Raw genomic sequence first — 21,608 nt, forward strand, 5'->3', positions numbered from 1 at the left:
GTACAGCCATCTGCATAATGATAACTCCCTTCTAATGTTGATAAATAAATAAAATGATAAGTACGTCAATTTTTTAATAGACTTTTTTTTATTTATTTTTTATTTATTAATCTATAAACTAATTAAAATTAATTGACATGGTTGTGTCTATTAGATTTAGTAGCTGTTAAACCGAAAAGTTATTGTTAAGTATTTCAGTGTTGTGTGTTGTACAGTGAATACTAGTAAATGCATGTTTGCAGCTTAAAGTAATAAACAAACAAATTTAGTTAAAGCTTTGAAAAGGAACAACGAATACTATTTAGTTTTCAAAACATGTCTGCGGGAAGACCAATAAAATGTGTAGTTGTTGGTGATGGCACTGTGGGAAAAACATGCATGTTAATATCATACACTACCGACAGCTTTCCAGGAGAATATGTACCTACAGTGTAAGTAAAAAGTTACACGCTAAATAGCCAAAGAAATATTTATCATATTTTTCTTGTCTTTCTTTAGATTTGATAATTACTCAGCGCCAATGGTAGTTGACAGTATACCAGTTAGTCTTGGTCTTTGGGACACAGCAGGCCAAGAAGATTACGATCGTTTAAGACCACTGTCCTATCCTCAGGTATCTCAATGCATTTTCTTTTATCAAATTTCAAAATATAGCTAATACTATTTAAAAATTGTAAATCTTGGAATATCACACTCGTATTATATTCTCATTATTTTGTAATTGTTTTAATTATTTATTTGTTTTTATTTTTTAGACGGATGTTTTTTTGGTTTGCTTTAGTGTTGCTAGTCCATCATCCTTTGAAAATGTGGTTTCTAAATGGTATCCGGAAATTAAACACCATTGCCCAGATGCACCTATGATATTAGTTGGTACGAAAATAGATTTAAGAGAAGATAAAGAAACATTGAATGTTTTATCCGAGCAAGGACTGTCTCCAATAAAACGTGAACAGGGACAGAAATTGGCCAACAAAATAAGAGCTGTCAAATATCTTGAATGTTCTGCATTGACGCAAAGAGGATTAAAACTTGTAAGTGAATTTGGTAGTTTTCGTAGTATTAATTACTGTAATTCAAATTGTTATCATGAATATTTAAGGTGTTTGATGAAGCTGTAAGAGCTGTTTTGCGACCTGTACCACTCAAACACCAACAAAGGAAATGCATTATAGCCTAGTGAAACAGACTGAAGTGAACAGTTATATTCCTACCTCTGTATAAAAATAATTCAAAAGGGTTGTTTAGATACATCATTTTTAATTTTTAATTTTTCAAAATCATTTATTCTATCTAATTGGCATGATATTTATGTTTGCTTGTTAACCAAGACTTAAATCAGTGCCATTTAGCCTAATATTATTGTTTACCAAAGATATGTTTAAATGGTTAATTTTATAATTTTGAAAAAAAATTTGCATTTTCTTTTCTGTTGCCACGCATGACTACAATTAACAGTACAAAATTAATGAAAAGTCTTCCTTGGTTGACAATGTAATACTTTTTTATTTTTAACTGATTTTCATTAATTTTTATTTTATTCATTGCACTATTAACATTAGGCTTCTTGTAGATTTTTTTTATCTATTATTTTTGCTCAAAACTAATTTTATGTTAGAACAAAGAACATGAATCTCTATTATTTAGTTTTTTACATCTAGTCATGCAACATTTTGTAATTAATGCAACAAATTACCAGTTTAGATTAGAAGTTGTGAAGAATTTGGCTGAACAACTTTATTGTCATACTTTTATTTAAGAAGATTGTCATGTTTCATATTATTATAACTATTAAAATTATTATATTTTGAATTTTTTTATTTAAATAAAATTAAATCGTATTACTAAAAGAGTTACTTAGATTTATGTTTTTACTTGATGTTGGTAAATATTATTCTTTTAGGATTTTATATTATTTAAAATAAAGTAATTTCATCTAGCAAATTAGTTAATTTACTATTAAAAATAAAAAAATAAAATTTTTTGTCAACATATAAATGATCATATGCATAAGGATAAATTATTTGTAAGGTTAGGAAATCAAATGTTGGTTGGTAAATCAAACAACATATCTGGTTAAATACTTACAAATAACATCTGTCATTAAAGTATATCCAATGGTTTTGTTCATACAAAGTTAAAAACATAAAATTGACAATATTATTACATCTAAAAATTATTTGAACCACGATGAATGAAATACAAAGGTGATCTATTTATAATCATATTGGCTCTCAGCATGCTAACACTCTTTGAGAAAAGACAATATTTATTCGCTCATAATATTTATTTCCACTATTTGACTTATAATGTGTTGGCTAAAATTCGATGATCGGTGATAATATAATAAAAATATTAGGTACTATGTAACCATGTTGTGATTTAAAATCAAAATTTTAGGAATAACAATTGGAAATCTATATGAGGTAATAATTATTCCACAGACCTATTTTGAATACATACAGTGGTATAGCCAGAAATCTCCCAAGGGAGGAGCTCATCAAATATAACAACAAAATCATACGTTAAAATCTACTGGGATATTAAATTATCGAGAAATGATATAAATAAAGATATTTAAAAATATTCTTCTAGGCTATGGAAACTAACATTAACAAGTTTGGTCTGTCTATTACAAACATGAGGCATTTTAATATTAACATTTACAATAGAAGTTGGGTAATTTAGAAACATTTTCCATTATTTTTTTGAAAGATTTATTAAGCATTTTTTATTTGTAATACGTCAGCCAAAGTATTACATGTGTCTTGTTGCTTATTTTTTAAAAGTTTGCTTAAATTAAAAGTATAAGAAAAGGGAAATTTTCGATATTTCTTCTCGTTATGGTAAAACAATGTATTTACTATTTTTATTTTCTTTTGCAAATAACAAATCATTATTTTATCCTACATTATATAATATAATACGAGTAGATATTATTGTGTTCAAATGTAATACACAGTTCAAGAAAAGGGGGGGGCTCCTACGCCACTGAGTACATTTGTAGTTAAACTTAAATAAAATGAAAATACGTTTTAAACATTATTTATTTGTGAATTATTCATTTATATTAGTAATTTTTTTTTACATTAGGATGTGCCTATACACATATGGGACACTTCGTGGTTCCATCTATGACCATATATATATTGAAGTATTTATTAACTTCAAAATACTAATGGACAACTGCAAACTACATTTTGATCTCCATATTTGCTGTCTATACGCCCTACACTTGGCCAAACTTTTTGTCCGTATCCCTAACAAACATAATTATTGAATTAATCAAACTTACCTATACGAATATTATAATTTTTATTTTTTTTTTTTTATTTGATATAAATTCAAAATCAATACAAGCATGCATTACCATTGGATAAGCTGCTAATTTCCTGGAATATGGCTTATTCCATTCATCATTACAAATTTGTTTTAATGTATGGGGTGCAAACTTTAGAACATTTTGATCCCGATCAACCGAGCCATTTTCTATTTGCCTAATTTCTTCTCTTATACCTAAAACAAAAAAAAATATTTAAGCTATAATAAAATATAAAATATAATAATTTACTTACTAATTAAGGCATCGCAGAACCTATCCAATTCTATTTTACTCTCAGATTCAGTAGGTTCTATCATTAACGTACCAGCAACAGGCCAAGACATAGTGGGAGCATGAAATCCTGTAAAAAAAAAAAAAAAAAATACAAAATAATTAAATCAATACATTTAAATAATCATACAATCATTATGTTATGTTTACCGTAATCCATCAATCGTTTGGCAATATCTGTCGCATCAATATTGGCGGTCTTTTTTAATTCTCTAGTATCTAATATAAATTCATGAGCTACCAATCCACATTTGGTACCAACAAACAATGTCTTATAGTGTGTACTTAATTTTTTACTCATATAGTTAGCATTTAATACAGCTACTTGAGTAGCTTTTCTGAGTCCTTCGGAGCCCATCAACTACAAATTATAATTGTTAATATATTTTTAATATAGCAATGAAATTCAGTACAAATTACTTTTATATATGCCCAAGAAATAGGGATGATAGAGGCTGATCCGTAGGGTGCTGCACTTATGGCGCCTAAAGTAAATTTACCACCAGTTTGACTTAACGGATGAGTTGGTAAATAAGGAATCAAATGCGATTTACTAAACAGTTAAAAATAAATTATGTATTATACGAGTACATAATTTATAAAATGGCAAACAATAATTTTTCCTTACACTCCAATTGGGCCCATTCCAGGACCTCCACCACCATGTGGTATACAGAATGTCTTGTGTAAGTTCAAATGAGATACATCTGCTCCAATATCACCAGGACGACAAAGTCCAACTTGAGCATTCATGTTAGCTCCATCTAAGTAAACCTGAAATTTAAATGTTATGTTTAGTTAGTTAAATATTTTTTCATTTAATATTGCAAGAATTGAGATGTCATACTTGTCCACCATTCGTATGAATTAATTCACAAATGTCCTTAACAGATTCTTCAAATACTCCATTAGTAGATGGATATGTGATCATTATACACGATAATTGATTTTTAAATTCATCAACCTATAGTTAAAATAAATATGATAATTAATAAGTAATATTATATTGTACATTTTAGTCTTATTCAGTCAAAAATAATTTGGTTTTTTATTGATTAATATGTTTAATTACCTTGTCTTTAAGATGCTGTACATCAATGCAACCATCTTTAGACACATACACTGGTTGTATGTCCATTCCAGCCATTTGTGCAGATGCTGGGTTTGTGCCATGTGCTGACGTAGGAATCAAACACACTTTTCTGATATTATCTCCGCGGTGTTGATGATATTTCATTATAGCGCATAAGCCGGCAAACTCTCCTTGAGATCCACTACAAGAGTAAATATTTACATAAGTATTTGATAGATATTTTTATAAAATGTATTACGCAAATACCTATTAGGCTGAAAAGATATTTTGTCATAACCAGTTAGTTGACAGAGATCATTATCTAATTCTTGAAATAGGCGCTGATATCCTCTAACTTGTTCAGGTGGTACAAACGGATGGATGTTTATAAATCCCGGTTCTGATAGCGGTAGCAGTTCGACGGTAGCGTTCAGTTTCATCGTACATGATCCCTAATAGAAAAAATATTGAACTCATATAAATGTACACCTACTTACGAATATGCATTTTAGTTGATAATTATACTCACTAAAGGAATCATAGAATGCACAAGTGAAACGTCTTTATTTTCCAATTGCTTCATATATCGAACAATTTGTGTTTCTGATTGATGAATGTTAAATACTGGGTGTTGTAAATACTGTGAGGTCCTTTTAAATTTTGTTTTACTTACACTATTTTCCAAAATTTCGCAATTAGATATAATCTAGAACAAAAAAGTTTTTTTAGTTTATTTAATCATTAATGTATATTAATGTAAATTGCACTAACTTGATTTACGTTTTTGGTGTATCCGAAAATCCATAGCAAGTCACTTAGGTCTTTAGCTGTTACGGTTTCATCCAATGATATGCCAATCTGAAGAAACATTTTCATATTTAAAAACAAAATAATTTAGTACAAAATGAAATGTATACCTACAGATTGGTCATTAAAATATCTTAGGTTAATCATCTTTTCTTTACATCGATTTATTATTTCCTGTCGTGGAGTGTTACTTTTTATATGCAAAGTATCAAAAAATTCAATGTTACTAGTATTACAACCTATTTCATCTAACGCAGTCTTCAGTATTATGGTGTTATTATGTATTCTTTCAGCTATATTCCTCAATCCATTAGGTCCATGGTAGACAGCATACATAGCTACTAAATTTGCTAATAAAGCCTGAGCTGTGCAAATATTGCTTGTTGCCCGTTCACGACGTATATGTTGTTCGCGAGTTTGCAAAGTCAATCTGTACGCTTGGTCCCCATCTATGTCTCTATTCATAAAATTGTGTGCAAAATAAGTGTTCGATTTAACAGTTACCTACTGTACAATAAACCTTTACCTGGTAACACCAACCATCCTTCCAGGAATTAACCGCATTAAAGGTGTTCTACACGCAATAAATGCAGCATGCGGTCCTCCATATCCAAGTGGAGTACCGAACCGCTGACTACTTCCAACCACAATATCAACACCATACTCACCAGGTGCTTTAATTAAGGTGAGTGACAACAAATCTGTAGCACATACAACTAACGCCTATAAGCGTAGACATAAATACAATAAATCCTTATAAATGAATTATTAGTTGCGTTCAACCAAACCTCGTTCTTGTGCGCTCTATTTACGATTTCCTCATAATCCAATAAATATCCATAAGTATCGGGGTATTGCAATAATATTCCACTGTATGGCTTAAAATCTGTCTGGCTTAGATTACCGACATGTACCTCGATACCTAGAGCCGAAGCTCTTGTACGTATTACTGATATCGTTTGAGGGTGTACATTCTCGGCCACGAACCAACATTTTCGTTTATTATATCGGTAAGTCATCGCTAATGCTTCGGAAGCAGAGGTGGCTTCGTCCAACAAAGATGCATTGGCCACGTCCATACATGTAAGATCTATTATTAATGTCTGAAAATTTAATAAACCCTCTAGTCTGCCTTGTCCAATTTCTTCTTGGTAAGGAGTATAAGGTGTCAACCTACAAAGCAAAATATTATCAATATAAAAATAATTTTAACAAAAAAAACACTAAGACAAAAATTACCAGCCAGGATTTTCTAACATGTTTCTTGTGATGACATGAGGCATGAAACAATTGTGATAACCCATCCCAATAAAACTTCTCCATGTTTGATTTTCATTTGCAATTGATTTTACCAAAGTAGCTAGAGTTTGTTCATCTGCGAAGTTATAATTGTATTACCTATAAGCTATAATTATAATATCGTTGAATTTTACTAATTTTCATGATAATCAAATAATTGAAAATATATAAAATTAATTTCGCAGTATACTATATTGTATAGCTAATTACCTATCAGATTATTAATTTATTTTATATTTTTAGTTTTGTGTATTGTTTTTATCAATAGTAAATTCAAAAAGTAGAAATAACAAATTATTTCTTATCTGGAGTTAAAATGACTCAAGAATAAGATCGTTATTATAATTAACACGCAGTATAATACATTTATCAATACATTTAATATAGTTAATACAATAGTTATTAGATACATATGAATAAGTTTACTTTGAGTATAGATTATTTATTCATTTTAATTATTATTGTGTAACTTGTAAGTATAATGTTGTACACGTACATCCTAAAAAGGCTAATTATAACAAAAACCTAAAGACAAATACATAAATACAAACAATAATGAATTATTTTAAATCACGTGATATCGTGGATAAATTATAATTTCCTGTAATAACAAAGAAAATACTTGAGTCGGCAAAATCTTTCTGACTTAATTTTATACAGGAACTACCATTAATGCGTATGTTTTGAACTCATTAATAAAAAAATTAAATCCCTTTGTAACCGAAAGGTTATCAAATATTTATATATTATCATTTAACATACCTATAACATCTAATGACTTTAAATTAGGTGGCTGCTGAAGATAAACACTATCTGGGATCACGGCCTTGCTCAGATCTTCTAAACTCTGAAAATATCAATTTATATGGTCCATATACATTTTATAAAGTTTAATTCATTACGCTCTTATCTAGTAAAAATTGACTATAACTATTAAATAACCAAACGTAATATATTAATATGATTTGGTTAAAGTTTTCTGATCATTGTCAATGACAAATATTGTATGGAATTCAATATAATTGTAGACGCAAATAACGTTTGAAATTGTGAAAAATTGAAGTCCGGTTTTGTACTGGTTATTTATGAGGCGTTTGTAACAAAAATAAATTCTGAGTAAAAAATTTAATTATTACAATTTTAGTATGAAATATTTATAAAACAAAAATAGAAATTATTTTAATTCAAATTTCTATGAGAGGTATCTTATAATAATTATTATGAATTAATCTTGAATAATTTAATTATTGGTCATTAATTTTTAGATATTTCTGGGAAGTGGTTTACTATTTTAAGAGGTCTTAGCTCATAAAGCATTCTCTGCATTTGTAAGTATAATTTTATTATAAATAGATAATAAATAATATGTTATATGTAAAATAAAACCAGTATAAAATTATTATTAATCCACAAAAATACAGCATTTGATTTTAAATATATACAAAAAAACAAATGATGTGGGTAAAATGATTTTTTTCAAACCTAATTTAATACTCCTGATATTCTAAACAGCTATATCATAAGGAAAATTGTATTTGAATTGCTTTGAAATGTTTACAATCTGTAATAGAATATACAATAAGTAAAATAATAGGGTTATATACCAGACTGGTCAACATGATAGAAAGAGGTGTCCAACGACACTACTTCAAGAATAAGTTGATAAAGTAATTTGATTAATTTTATAAATCTTTTATTTTGTTTGTTATTAAGTCGATATTAATGATCGAAAGCCGTTAGTCATTATTTGACGAATTAGTTGTTTGAATAAATGAGTTTTAGTGTTAAGGATTATTTTTTTGATTTAAAAATTATTTAAGTTTATGTAGTCTTAAATGAAGTAATTTTCTTTTTAGTTTGATTTGACTGGCCCCGTTTAATTTTCTATCCAGATAAAAACTAAGATATCTGAGATATTTTTGTGAGGCATTATATTTTTATTGCTTTTTATTAAAGGACTGATACTAAAATGGAGTGTAAAATTAATGAATATGGAATTATTTGTGTTAATTTTTATCTTTCAGATAAATTTTTCAAAAAAAAATTTGAAGATTTTATAAATGATTTTAAAGATTCTCGGGAGCCAGGGTTAAATAATTGTTTAAAGCTATAACATCTATATCATCTGCAATTATAGCTAAGATAGTATGAGTTGTATGAGGCAAGCCTGAGGTGAAAATGCGGGAGCTATAAGATAGTACCTTGTGAGATTTAATGGGTTGGTTGTTGGAAAGTTCTTCGACACGACGAACTACGAATGAGTGAACTTTTTAAAAATGATCCAATTGTAAGATGTATGGAGGCTTATAAAAAGCAAATTTTGTGCAGAAAACCTGCATGACAGACGTGGTCGAACGTTTGTAGTACATCAAGAAACACATCTATACAGTACTTTTCTTTCTTTCTAGAGATTCAGATATATAAGCTATACGCAGTGCTTGACTTGGAAAAAATAGTAGAGGTACTGTGATGATACAAATACAAATTTTGCGTTCCTACCTAATTACAAACTGAGCATAACTCTGTTAACCCCATGAGCGTTCTCGTAGGAGTTGAATTTTACAGTTACCCCTCCCCTATGACCTTTTTTTCTTAAATTTTTTATTTTTTACTATCTCTATCTAATAGGAAAATATATAAATGTAAATATATGAATGTAGTTCGCCCTCTTTATAAAAAGGTTTTGGGATGCCACTGGTTTACTCCCTTATGATACCTTTTAACATGTTATCATAAACCAATGAAAATTGTACAACTTATTATACTCATTTTTAAATTTTGAACCGTAGTCTCAATGTATATATATAGTATGAAGTGACGTGCTGAAAATCTATAAACCATGATTCACAACATTCATTTCAGTACCTATCCACCCACATCTTTCTCTAGTATACCGTCTTTGAAATGTTTTCAAAAACATAAATTCAAGAAAACTATTAAAGATTAAATTACCAACCTAATTATTCTCAAAATTCGAATTATAACAAGAAAAAAAATAAACTACAGGCGTTTTGTAAGTAATGGCAATAGGTACGCAATTGTATATGGCAACATAAATTGTTGATGTTAATGTTTGATTATTATCATTTATCATGTTCCACTGTATCCAAAACTAATAATTACTTAGTTATATTCCCAGATATAGTTTTATAAATCCGTGGGTATTCCTAACCTATATATTTTGCAAATGGTTTATTTTTTATAAAAATATTAACTTTTTGTAATTTAGTAAAAATTTGATTTAAATAAAGTACCTCCAATGCGTCCTTTTTTGAAAAAATAGTTGGGGTACGGTAGAATATCTGATAATTTAGTTGGGATACTAAGTCCCCTTTCCTAAGTCAATCACCAACTATACGATGGACTTAATGCAGAGAGGATTATTTGTTTTTAAAACCAATTTTGTATCTGGAATTGATTTTACATTAATTATTAATAATTAAGTATTTATTATTTTATTACTATTTTTTCCCCAATATTTATTAAAGTAAGAGTAAATGGCTAATTGGATGATATAATAATGGAAAATTTTTAGGTATATCTGGTTTATGAATTAGAATTATGATGAAGTATTTTTAGATGGAAGGAATATAAGAGATACAAAGAATAGAGTTAAAAATGAATTTTTGGTACGTGTGATAATTAGCTTTGATAGGTTGGCTATATTTTATAATGTCTCTATAAAAGTTTACTGTGTTAGTAGAAAAGCTTATTGCATCGTTGAACTTTTACAAAGAAATGTTTCCATTTTACTTTATTTATTTATAAAAAAAAAAATTTTGATATTGCTTACATCAAAATATATATTAGAGGAGATGGATTAATATGAGGATAATTAATTGGGTCATTTTTCTTGTTGAGTTTCATTTATTGGTATATGTACGAGTATAAATTACTAATATGTTATGTTTAACGTAACTTGTAGTGATCTAACCATCATTTGTATCAATTCATGCGACGAGACGGGATAATTATTGAACACACCCTATATATTTTAGTATTGTAAGCAGTATCGAGCAGTAGCTTAATAGTGGTTTTGTTTACACGTATTGATATTTAATTAACGAGTCCGCGCTATGCCCGTACGATAACGAATCGCCGTCGTGGTGCAGTTATGCAATAATATCATAATTACCGATCAATTAATACATTTTGGTTTTCATTATGGGCCTTGGGAGCAGGGTCTCTTTCTACTAGTTGAGTAATATGTTCCCAAATGTCGTGTTGCTACAATTCTGTTGGTATAGAAGTCGACAGCTGATTTTAAGAATATATTGAGTTATTAAGAAATAAAATAAAAGCTTAAGTATTAACTGTGAAACTCGAAGTGAACCACTAATTAAATATAATTTAAAATTATATAATAAATGTGTCTACTGGATTGAAATATTTAGTTTTTATTTTGAATCCAAGATTGTAAATTGTATAGATAAAATTTAGATCCAATGTTAAAAACTAATATAATAATATTATAAAAGATTTCAAAATAATATAGCTTTGTTAGTCCGAAAAATTGGTAAATAATAAAATAAAATATTAATTTAAACTATTAAGTAAGTTAAATTTAAATTATAGGACATTGGTCTATGAAAATGATAAAATCTTCAACATTTTAAATAACATTAAATCATTATCGTTTGACATATCAATAATATGGTTATATATTATGCCATATAATCAGGCACGTATTTAGGGGGGTGGGGCACTGGTAGGCACATACCCGGGGGTGTCAAATCTCAGGGGGGTGGTACAATATTTTAACAAAATTAATTTTAAAAATGATGTACCTAATAAAAAAAAAAAAGTAGAACAATAAAAAAATAAAAATAGTATGATTTATTTTGTCATAATTTGTAAATTAAAAAAAAAAATTGTATTTTTATAATATTATAATTTGTAATTAAAAAAAAAGGAAATTTTATGTTTTATTATGTTATAATTTGTTTCATTTGTTAATTAAAAAAAGTATTAAACGATTTTCATTTACAAGTTATATTTTAATATTAAAGAATCTCAATTATGGACTAAATAATAAGTGTTATATTATTATTATTTATTTTTTTAGGGGGGGGGGGGGGCTTAAATTATATGCCCAGGGGCGCAAAATTTTTAAATACGGGCCTGCATATAATAAATAAATAAAAATAATATTTCTGTCCGTTAGTTCAACCTCCATAATAGTGTTTTAATTTAATTTAATTTATATTTAACTAAGTACCTACTTAGTAAAACAACTTATTATTGAACTATGACTGATAAAATGATAACAAATATAATGCATTGTCAACTAAAAACAGCAAATTAAGTTGAATTTACACTTAAATGACTTAAACTAACTGTGTACATACAGTAAATATATTAATTTTACCTCTAGTGATTGTCTATATAATGCAAGTTAATATTTTTTTTGTAAAATCCTTAAAAAATATTGATGCATTATATATTTTACGACTTATATATTGTAGAAGTTAGTTAATGGTGGATGTATTACAATTTGTAAGGACACATACGGCTGGACCAGAACACCAGTTATGTGAAAAAGAAAATAAAATAACAAAAATAATAAATGTTATTAAAAAATTTAAAAATAATATATAAAAATTCTCAAAAATGAAAGTAATTGAATCGCTTATTATAAGAACATCATAAGAGTCAGAAATTAAGAAACATATTTTTTATCATTTTCTTGTATTTTATTAGCAGATGCATCGATTTAAGTAGGAACCTCTATGTGCATCTTATTTACATGGCCAATTCAAAATACCTGATATCCAAGTTCTTTGAGCATTTGTTCTTGTTCCACATCGTTAAGTCCAATATGTCTTCGAGCAAATTTTTCACGGTTAAACACAACATTTGATACATATTTTAACGAGTAAAAGTGCTGCGTCCTGCGCAAGCAATCTAAACGGCGAAACATGGCTGAATACAATTATGATTCAATATCAATGTAATCATTAACAAATTGCCTTGATACATACACACTAAATTCTAATCAAAAATTAATATTATCGTTTATAATTAAATATGTATATACTATGTACTATGTGTATGTAAATATTATATAACTATACCTGATCAATGAGTAACTCATATTATTTATTGTTTTGTTTTTATAACAATGTGATTTAAAATTGTTCCATTTGATTAAATCGTTGATTATAAGTAAGACCCTCATATCAGATATAAGAATACTAAAAATTAAATTTTTATTTTAAATTAATTATTTTGTTGATAGTTATAATCAACATTAACTGTACTCATATTTTACTTACTTAAATTTTGTTTTACTACGCATATTTTAATAAGAAAAATATCTATCGTAAGTACCTATTTGTGGTTAGATTAAATATGATTAATTAATATTAATTAATCATATTAATTTATACTAATTAATCATATTTATACTAATTTATATCAACTACTAATATTCATTTCATGGGCAGTTCTTTTGTTTGTTTAAAGTAAGTGATCTGCATTTACGAAATTAAATTAGTTATTTTTACTTAGTTTAGAAGTGAAATTTTGTCCCTACCAAATTTGAGTATTTATTATAACGTGTTATATCTATTCAAGTCCACCTTTAAAGGGGGTGAACGAGGTATATTCCTCAATTATCGCACTTTGCAGGGCCCCATATGCCACTAATTGTTTACCTACATTTCATTTTATTGGAACTGATTAAAAAAAAAAAAAACGATGATTATTTAGAATACTCCAATGAACTCGACGAATACTATATATAATTTGTCTACATACACAGTAGCAAGGGTGTATTTGAGAGGAGGGGCGAAAGAGGCATTCGCCCCTCCATGGCTCGTATTTTTTTTTAATATAATACATTGATTTATTTAAAAAATATAATGTATAAATAATTAAGAATATAAATTACTAGTCTATCATTATAGTATGATAATAAATTCAATAATATATCAGTTTGATAACAGGTATTAATTTTTGTTTATCTTCATATATCATAACATTTTTTGATTGTGAAACGAATAGTGGTATTATCTTCCACAGACATTGCTACGATTATAGCAAACATAACCATATTATAGCATTTACAACTATAACCGAGGTATTTATCATATAATATAAAGTAATTTAAAATAACACTTTTTTTATCACACTTTTACTAGTTAGTCATTTTTTGGTGCATTTATGCATATTGTATATTTTTGTATTTATTAGATATTGTTATATAGCTATATAAGTTCTTAATAATTTTAATGGCCTATTTTTTTTTTTTACAACATAATATCTGGTATTTTTGTTGTGCATAGGTATTTAGTCATTTTTTTATGCATAAATGCATGTATATTTGTGTATTTTATAGAGCTAGAAGTCCCTAACCCAAAATAATAATCATAATAACTGACAATATTTGTTTTCGTATTCTATAAATTGCAAATATATGCCTAAAATATATTTTTGTAAATTGAAAACATAGTTAAGATCAAGAATAGGTAAGCATAGACTAACAGGTTTGGCTTTGCTGCATGTGCATAAAAATATTATTGTATTCATTGATGAAACAATCAACAAATTTACCAAAATGAAAAAAAGGAATTTGGAATTTGTTATTTGACTACTTATCAATCTTATGTTTTCTACTTAGATATTTGTTAAATTAGGTTACCTATCTTAATTGTTTTTTAAAGTTTTTAAAAAATAATTAATATGTACTATTACTACTTTGATTATTTGTTATTTTTTTTATATAGGATTCAGGCTGAAGGTACAATTTTAATATAAGAACTATTTGTGTTGTTATTATTAATACTTATTTTATATGCAGTAGGTTTTAAATACAGTGCCGGATTACCCATTAGGCAGAGTAGGCGCCCGTCTTAGGGCCTCACTCATTTAAGGGGCCCTGTGAAAACCGAAAACTATATTTTTTTTTATTTAATAATACCTGTATTTTATTTACGAATTTACAGAACAAAAGTCATTATGAAATATAATATATATTAAGTTGTAGGTGTTATATGTAGCAATAATAACAAAATTATTTTGAAAAAACTAGAAATAATGTAATATTTCATTCATTTTTCTTGCAAATAAAAAAATTTAATAAACATGATTTTATTTATTGATAATGGTTTAAAATATTATTAAAAATAAATTTAAGTAAATTTTTAATTTAATAATTATTAAAGCTATTTATTTTAATTAATTGGATTGTAATGTTAAAGATGTTTGTAAAAAATAATTTTTTAGGGTCCAAAATTTTAATTGCCTAGGAGCCCACAAATTTTTAATTCGGTACTGTTTTAATATATTTATTAAATAAATATTAAATTCAATTTAGTACTTGTATTTTAAATTATTCACTCAAATGAACAGCAGGAACATGAACTGTAGATAATGAACTAATGGCGTACCCAGGAATTTTTTAGGGGTGTCCAACATTTTAATTTCATCTGGTCTCTAATTATAGTTTAATTCAATACCAACAAATTACTGTTAATAACTAAAGTTATACACACATCACACATATTCTGCACAAAGGTTTACGTTAGGTAGGTAAAAATTTAAATACGTAGGTACTATCATAAGCGTGTGCAGACATAATTGGCAGGGTAGTCAAACATAACACATTATCATTTAATATTAACAAAAAATTTGCATTCGTAACTTTATTTAACTTAATAACTATATTTCTCCAGTATTCTTACATTTTTTTAACGTTAACTAATGTTTCGAAGTGGTTGAAAATAATATGTTTATTTATTATTGTGATCATATTGAATATTTTGGTGAGGGTGGGAAGTTTCACAGAATAGTCAAGTACCTACCCTGACTACCCCGTATGCACGCTTATGGGTACTATAATTTGAAATCAATTTTTATTTGGTATTAAAATGTTATAAGGAAAAAAAACATTATTTAATTAACAATAATAAATAATATTAAAAAGGGGTATAAATTAAATATGGTTTATACATTATTGGTATATTATATAAGCTATAAACTTTTTACATTGAAAATAATGGGAAATTAAATTACACTAATTATACTATTTACTATTAAACCATGAATTATGTAGAAATTTCAATGGGAGAGTCCGGACCCAAAAACCCCCCTTGAGTACGCCCCTGTAATGAACTGTAAATTAATTTTAAGTTTGTGTTGAAAAAAAATTAGGTTCCCCCCCATGGCCACAACACAAATACGTCTTTGCACAGTAGTGCTCTGCACGGTCCATAATTTTAGGAACCAAAGGGGACTGAAAATGTAAATAAGGTACTGAAACGGTTGCTACATTTTTTTTAGACAAGACTAGACTCAAAATTAAAATAATTTTTTTTTGAGTTAAAAAGGTTGTAGAGAAGGTTGTCTTTGTATTGTGGCTACCACTTGCTGCCTGTTGTGTGCCACTGTTTAATACCCTAAAAAAATGCTTCTTATCTGAAGCAATAGCACGTGTATGTTCCTCATTAATCTATAATCGTGATTGTCTAACAAGATGGGTAGACCAACATGATTCAATAATTATTTTTCTGGAGTTATTTGATGCAATAATTGATAGTTTATCAGTAATTTGTACTTACTTGTACTGATATACAGTATATAAACACTAACTCAGAACACTCAATATATTTGAGTAGAGCCGTTCAATTTGAATTCTAATTTTTCTTTATGACATAAAAATGTTATTATGAGTTTTTAAATTTTTTTTCTTAATTAGCACACACCTATTTTAACCATTAATTATTTTTCGCCTATTTTTTTAATGAATGTTGATAGTTAAATTAACATTTTAAGTTTAAAATTTTTCAAGTTACAGCAATTTAACTTAAAAACTACAAAATGCGCAGGATTTTCAATTTTTTTTGACAGTAACTCTGAAAATAATTATTCTAGGATTGTTAAGGCTTGATATTTTCACTCTTATTTATTAAAGTGATTTACTCGTTATTATAATTTTATCTACTGTATAATTTTCACTTTAACTTGGGTATGTATTATAACTTATAGCAGAATAAACGTAAATAAGATAGCATGTTGTTTATTTTGTGACATTTAATGGATCTATTGGAATTTATCAATAATTATAAATATAATTTATTGATTTAAATTATAAATAATTATAATAATACACATTTTTATGTTATAAAAATCAATGAAAAATCGGAATTCAAATTGCAGAACTCTACGCAAAGATTTTGAGTGTTCTCAGTTAGCGTTTACATACTGTATTATATATTCTGATACGACCATAAAGAGCAAATATATTGCTGTGTGCTATAAGACAACTAGAATTTATACTAACATCAGGGACGCCCTGACAGGAGGGTCATTGTAGACTATCGCCGCTCCTGAGATTTTTCATGAAAGTTACATTTTTTCAAATTTTAATCAGTACATAAATTAATATTTAATAATGACTTTTTTATTATATTTCAGCACTTCAAACCGTTTAAAGAACCAAAGGTATGATGAAAACATTTTTAATCAACAAATCGATAATTTAATGAATTTATTTGCTTCTAACAAAAAGAGACTGTCATTGCTTTTTGAATAAAATAATTAAATATGATGTAAATTTAATCAAATAAAGTTATTTTTGTTTAAACTTTATTATGTTTTTCTTGTAAATATTTCAACTAATAGTGTAATGTTTTACTAACTTAAATTAGTTTAGATTAAAATTTAAAGTAAATTAAATTAATTAAATTCTAGATGAATCTACGTCTAATGCGATTCCATTATTTAATCGTATTTTTACGAGAATTAGCAAAATGAGAAATTGGTATTTCCAGTTCCACCTGGTTTGACAGTCTGCCTTGGATTCACTCTATGTACTCGGCTCAAAGTGTTTGATTTGAATAAACCTAGGCACGCATCAGCTAGTGTTCTTTACTCGCGAGGCATCCATTTTTTCGCTTCAGCCCATGTACAATATATTTACTCTTTAAGTACTATACATAGCTTACAAAATCCTATTTAACTCAATGATATTTCTTCAACAATAAAATAAATCAATAAAATTCACGAACTAAAACATTCAAATAAAATCGTTACTCTAATGTGGATATCTGGTCACTGTAATATAAATGGAAACGAAGAAGCTGAAAGACACGCAAAAAATGCAGTTACATCAACAGAATTCCCAAAGTACAACCAATTAATATTCTTAGACATAAAAAAAACATAGCAATGTACACATACAATATTTGGCAAAATCATTGGTTAAAACAAAATACAAAATTAAACAAAATAAAACAAAACATACATTCATGGCAACAAATTCACACTTCAAGAAAAATAAATATAATAATTAACAAATTAAGAATCCAAAACACCCGGCTAACACACGGTTATCTAATGGACAACAAAGAATAAACAATCTGCACCTCATGTAACGAGACTTAACAAGACACATAATAACAGACTGCCGATCATACCACTCAGAGAGAATAAAATACAACATTCCTACAAATTTATACGAAAATATCGGACCAGAAATAAACGGAGATCTCATTCCTATTCTCGAAGACTCCGGAATATACAAACTAATTTAAAAAACAATATTTATATGTATAAACAATTAAAATTTAAAAAATGTAACTAATGGCTACAACAGCCAAAGTTGTAAATCAATGATTAATAAAAAAAAAACAAATTAAAATAAACTGTTGTTCTCGTATATAAAAATTATTTAAATTTAAATATTATTTTTTAGCGGCAAATCACGACGGTTAGCAACGATGTTGCAGATAACCTATGTCCAATTTTTATTGTCATATTCTATTTGTGATTGTTCAATATTTTCATTTTGACAAATTACATTTCTTTCAATTCTTTGTTTATAATGTACAAAAAAATTAAAAAAAACTAAAATCATAATTAATTTTTTTTTAAATCTTAAAGCATATTTGATTATTTAAATATTATCATTGTTTATGTTATAACAGTAAAGAGCCGAAATCTATGAGCCGATTCAGAGTGAAATGAAATAACAAGAGACTAACCTATACCTATTTACTTCACGAAAATACAGGTACGCCTTTTATATTTTGAATAAAAAATGCAATTATAATACAATTATTTTAATTTATGTTTTTTAGTTTTTAGTATATTTTTTCATATAATCCATTACCTTTTTAAAAATAAAAATAATTAAGTAGCCTCGGGTATTTAAATAAAATATTTCCATTCAATATTCATTTAAATTATTAGTCTCTAAATTAATCAATTTAATTGCATCAGTATTCGTTGTTTTTTATTATAATAATTATTTATTTGATTCTTCTGCATAAGTATTCTTTAGACCCCAGGATACCTTTTTTTTATTTTTTATTATAACTAAAATTATAGTATAATACACAGTATATCAACCAGTGTCAGCTTTAGAATTATTTAAGGATTTTAAAGAAAAATGTTAGAGATTTAAGCTACACAACAAATAAGGTGAAGCAAAAATGTTCTATAGAAATAGCAATTCGAATAATATTTTTTTTTAAATGTGAATATCGTAGACCAGAAGGCACTGGTTTGTGGATATTATGATACATACTAGCCTTTTTTGAATTATATAGTTAAAAAAAAATAAATAATAATAATTACATTACACAAAATATATTACACATTTAAAAAAAAACATATACATATATATACAAAAAATATTACACATCAATATCTAATTTATATTTCAAAAAAAACATTAAACAAATTAAATTTTCAATACCCTAATACAATTTTATAAAATTTAAAAATCATTTATTTTTATTGTCATAATTAATTATTGTTTTGTTAACACAACGAATAAAATCTTGTCGTATATAAAAACTTTCTTCAATTTTCAAATCTTGTATTTTTATGATTAAACATTAAAGAATCATTGAAAAAAGGATAAATTAAATTCACCTATAGTTTCAATCAGTAAATTAATGCTTTTCGTTTGTAAGTGTTGGATTGTCAATTGAAATTGCTAATTCAGTACCTCCACACGAGTTTTACCTGCATGAGTAGTCTCTAGACTCCAGGATACTTCTTTTTATTTTTTATTAAAAATTGAGAGTATAATGTTTTTAATAATATCTAATTATGATATTGTAAGTACCTATATAAATAATGCTTAAAATTAAGACATATTTTATATTTAGCCTAGTATTACCAGGAACTAGAAAACTAAGTATTTTTTGGTATACTTTTTTTATCGGGATTGAGAAATATTTATGATTATTATAAATTTTTATTAGACAATTTAAATTGTAAATACTTTATCCATGTTTTTAATTACAATACGTTGTTATATTTGTACATAGTAGTATTATAACAACCACTATAGCCTAATAGTTTCAGTAAAAATTATTTTGAAACAGAAACATAAATGAGGGAGTATAAATAAATGTTACAAATTTAACAGACCTTAGTATTTTATCGGTTATTGTATTTATAATTAAAATAAATTGATGTACTTGTATATAAAAATCATTTACATTTAAATAATTTGTTTTGGCGACAAACCAGGACAGTTACCAACGATGAGGCAGATAATCTATGTCATATATATATATATATATATATAAATTTGTCATATTCTATGTGGGTTTGTTAAATATTTTCATTTTGATCAATTAAATTTATTACAAAATTTTTTTTTCATAATATATAAAATTAAATTAAAAAAAACTAAAATAATAATTAATTTTTTTTTTAAATCATAAAGCATACTTGATTATTTAAATATTCTTGTTGTTTATTTTATAACAGTAAACAGCCTAAATCTATGAGCCGATCCAGAGTGAAATGAAAATACGAGAAACTAACCTATACCTATTTACTTCACGAAAATACAGGTACGCCGTTTATATTTTGAATAAAAAATGCAATCATAATACAATTCATTAAATTTATGTTTTTTAGTTTCTAGCATATTATTTTATATAATCCGTTACCTTTTTAAAACTAAAAATAATTAAGTAGCCTCGGTTATTTAAATAAAATATTTCCATTCAATATTCATTTAAATTATTAATCTCTAAATTTATCAATTTAATTGCATTAGTATTCTTTGTTTTTTATTATAATAAATATTTATTTGATTCTTCTGCATAAGTATTCTTTAGACCCCAGGATACCTTTTTTTTATTTTTTATTAACAATTGAAAGTATAATATAATGCACAGTATATAAACCAGTGGTAGCTTTAGCATTATTTAAGGATTTTAATGAAAAATATTAGAGATTTAATCTATACAACAAATAAGGTGAAGCAGACAAGTTTCTGTAGAAATAGGAAATCCAATAATATTTTTCGGCATATGTGACAATCTTATATGAGAGGGCACTGGTTTGTTGATATTATGATACATACTGGCCTTTTTTAAATTATAAAGTTAAAAAAAAAACATACAGAATAATTATTACATTACGCAAAATATATAACAAATTTAAAAAAAAACATATATGTATATAAATAAATAATATTACACATTAATATCTAATTAATATTTCAAAAGTAAAATTAATCAAATTTTAATTTTAATACCCTATTACAATTTTATAAAATTTAAATTTAGATTTTTTTTTATTGTCAAAAAATAATTAATGTATTGTTAACACATCAAACAAAATTTTGCCTTGTATATGAACTTCCTTCAATTTTTTAAATCTTGTGTTTTAACGATTAAACTTTAAATAATCATTGAAAAAAAGAATAAATTAAATTTCACCATACTTCAAATCAATAAATTAATGCTTTTCGTTTAGAAATGTTGAACTATCAACTGAATTTGCTTTTTCAGTACATCTACACGGGTTTCACCTGCATGAGTAGTCTCTATCCCTCTTTTTATTTTT

General features: G+C 26.4%; 2 protein-coding genes and 1 long non-coding RNA gene across 3 annotated transcripts; 2 read left to right on the top strand and 1 right to left on the bottom strand.

Moving 5' to 3' along the window:
• Positions 1-62: 62 nt before the first annotated feature.
• Positions 63-1,788, top strand: LOC112687221 (ras-related C3 botulinum toxin substrate 1). Its single transcript, XM_025559809.1, has 4 exons — positions 63-431; positions 499-613; positions 756-1,034; positions 1,103-1,788. Exons 1-4 carry the CDS (start codon positions 316-318, stop codon positions 1,178-1,180), a joined length of 588 nt encoding a protein of 195 aa, XP_025415594.1. The 5' UTR covers positions 63-315; the 3' UTR covers positions 1,181-1,788.
• A 1,241-nt stretch (positions 1,789-3,029) lies between these two features.
• Positions 3,030-12,769, bottom strand: LOC112687214 (glycine dehydrogenase (decarboxylating), mitochondrial). The gene is made up of 17 exons (XM_025559801.1): positions 12,556-12,769; positions 7,554-7,638; positions 6,732-6,867; positions 6,281-6,665; positions 6,019-6,215; positions 5,607-5,949; positions 5,457-5,543; positions 5,215-5,391; positions 4,953-5,137; positions 4,686-4,887; positions 4,461-4,577; positions 4,242-4,387; positions 4,034-4,166; positions 3,764-3,974; positions 3,576-3,683; positions 3,371-3,516; positions 3,030-3,260 (listed from the first exon to the last, which is right to left on the bottom strand). Exons 1-17 carry the CDS (start codon positions 12,709-12,711, stop codon positions 3,168-3,170), a joined length of 2,907 nt encoding a protein of 968 aa, XP_025415586.1. The 5' UTR covers positions 12,712-12,769; the 3' UTR covers positions 3,030-3,167.
• Positions 12,770-12,878: 109 nt separating this feature from the next.
• Positions 12,879-20,607, top strand: LOC112687215. The gene is made up of 4 exons (XR_003148943.1): positions 12,879-13,113; positions 17,208-17,234; positions 18,719-18,804; positions 20,520-20,607. It is a non-coding gene; the product is annotated as an uncharacterized LOC112687215 (long non-coding RNA).
• The last annotated feature ends 1,001 nt before the right edge of the window (positions 20,608-21,608 follow it).

Source organism: Sipha flava, unplaced genomic scaffold (assembly GCF_003268045.1).
Source record: "Sipha flava isolate LNK unplaced genomic scaffold, YSA_version1 336_pilon_pilon, whole genome shotgun sequence".
NCBI classification, from domain to species: Eukaryota; Metazoa; Arthropoda; class Insecta; order Hemiptera; family Aphididae; genus Sipha; species Sipha flava.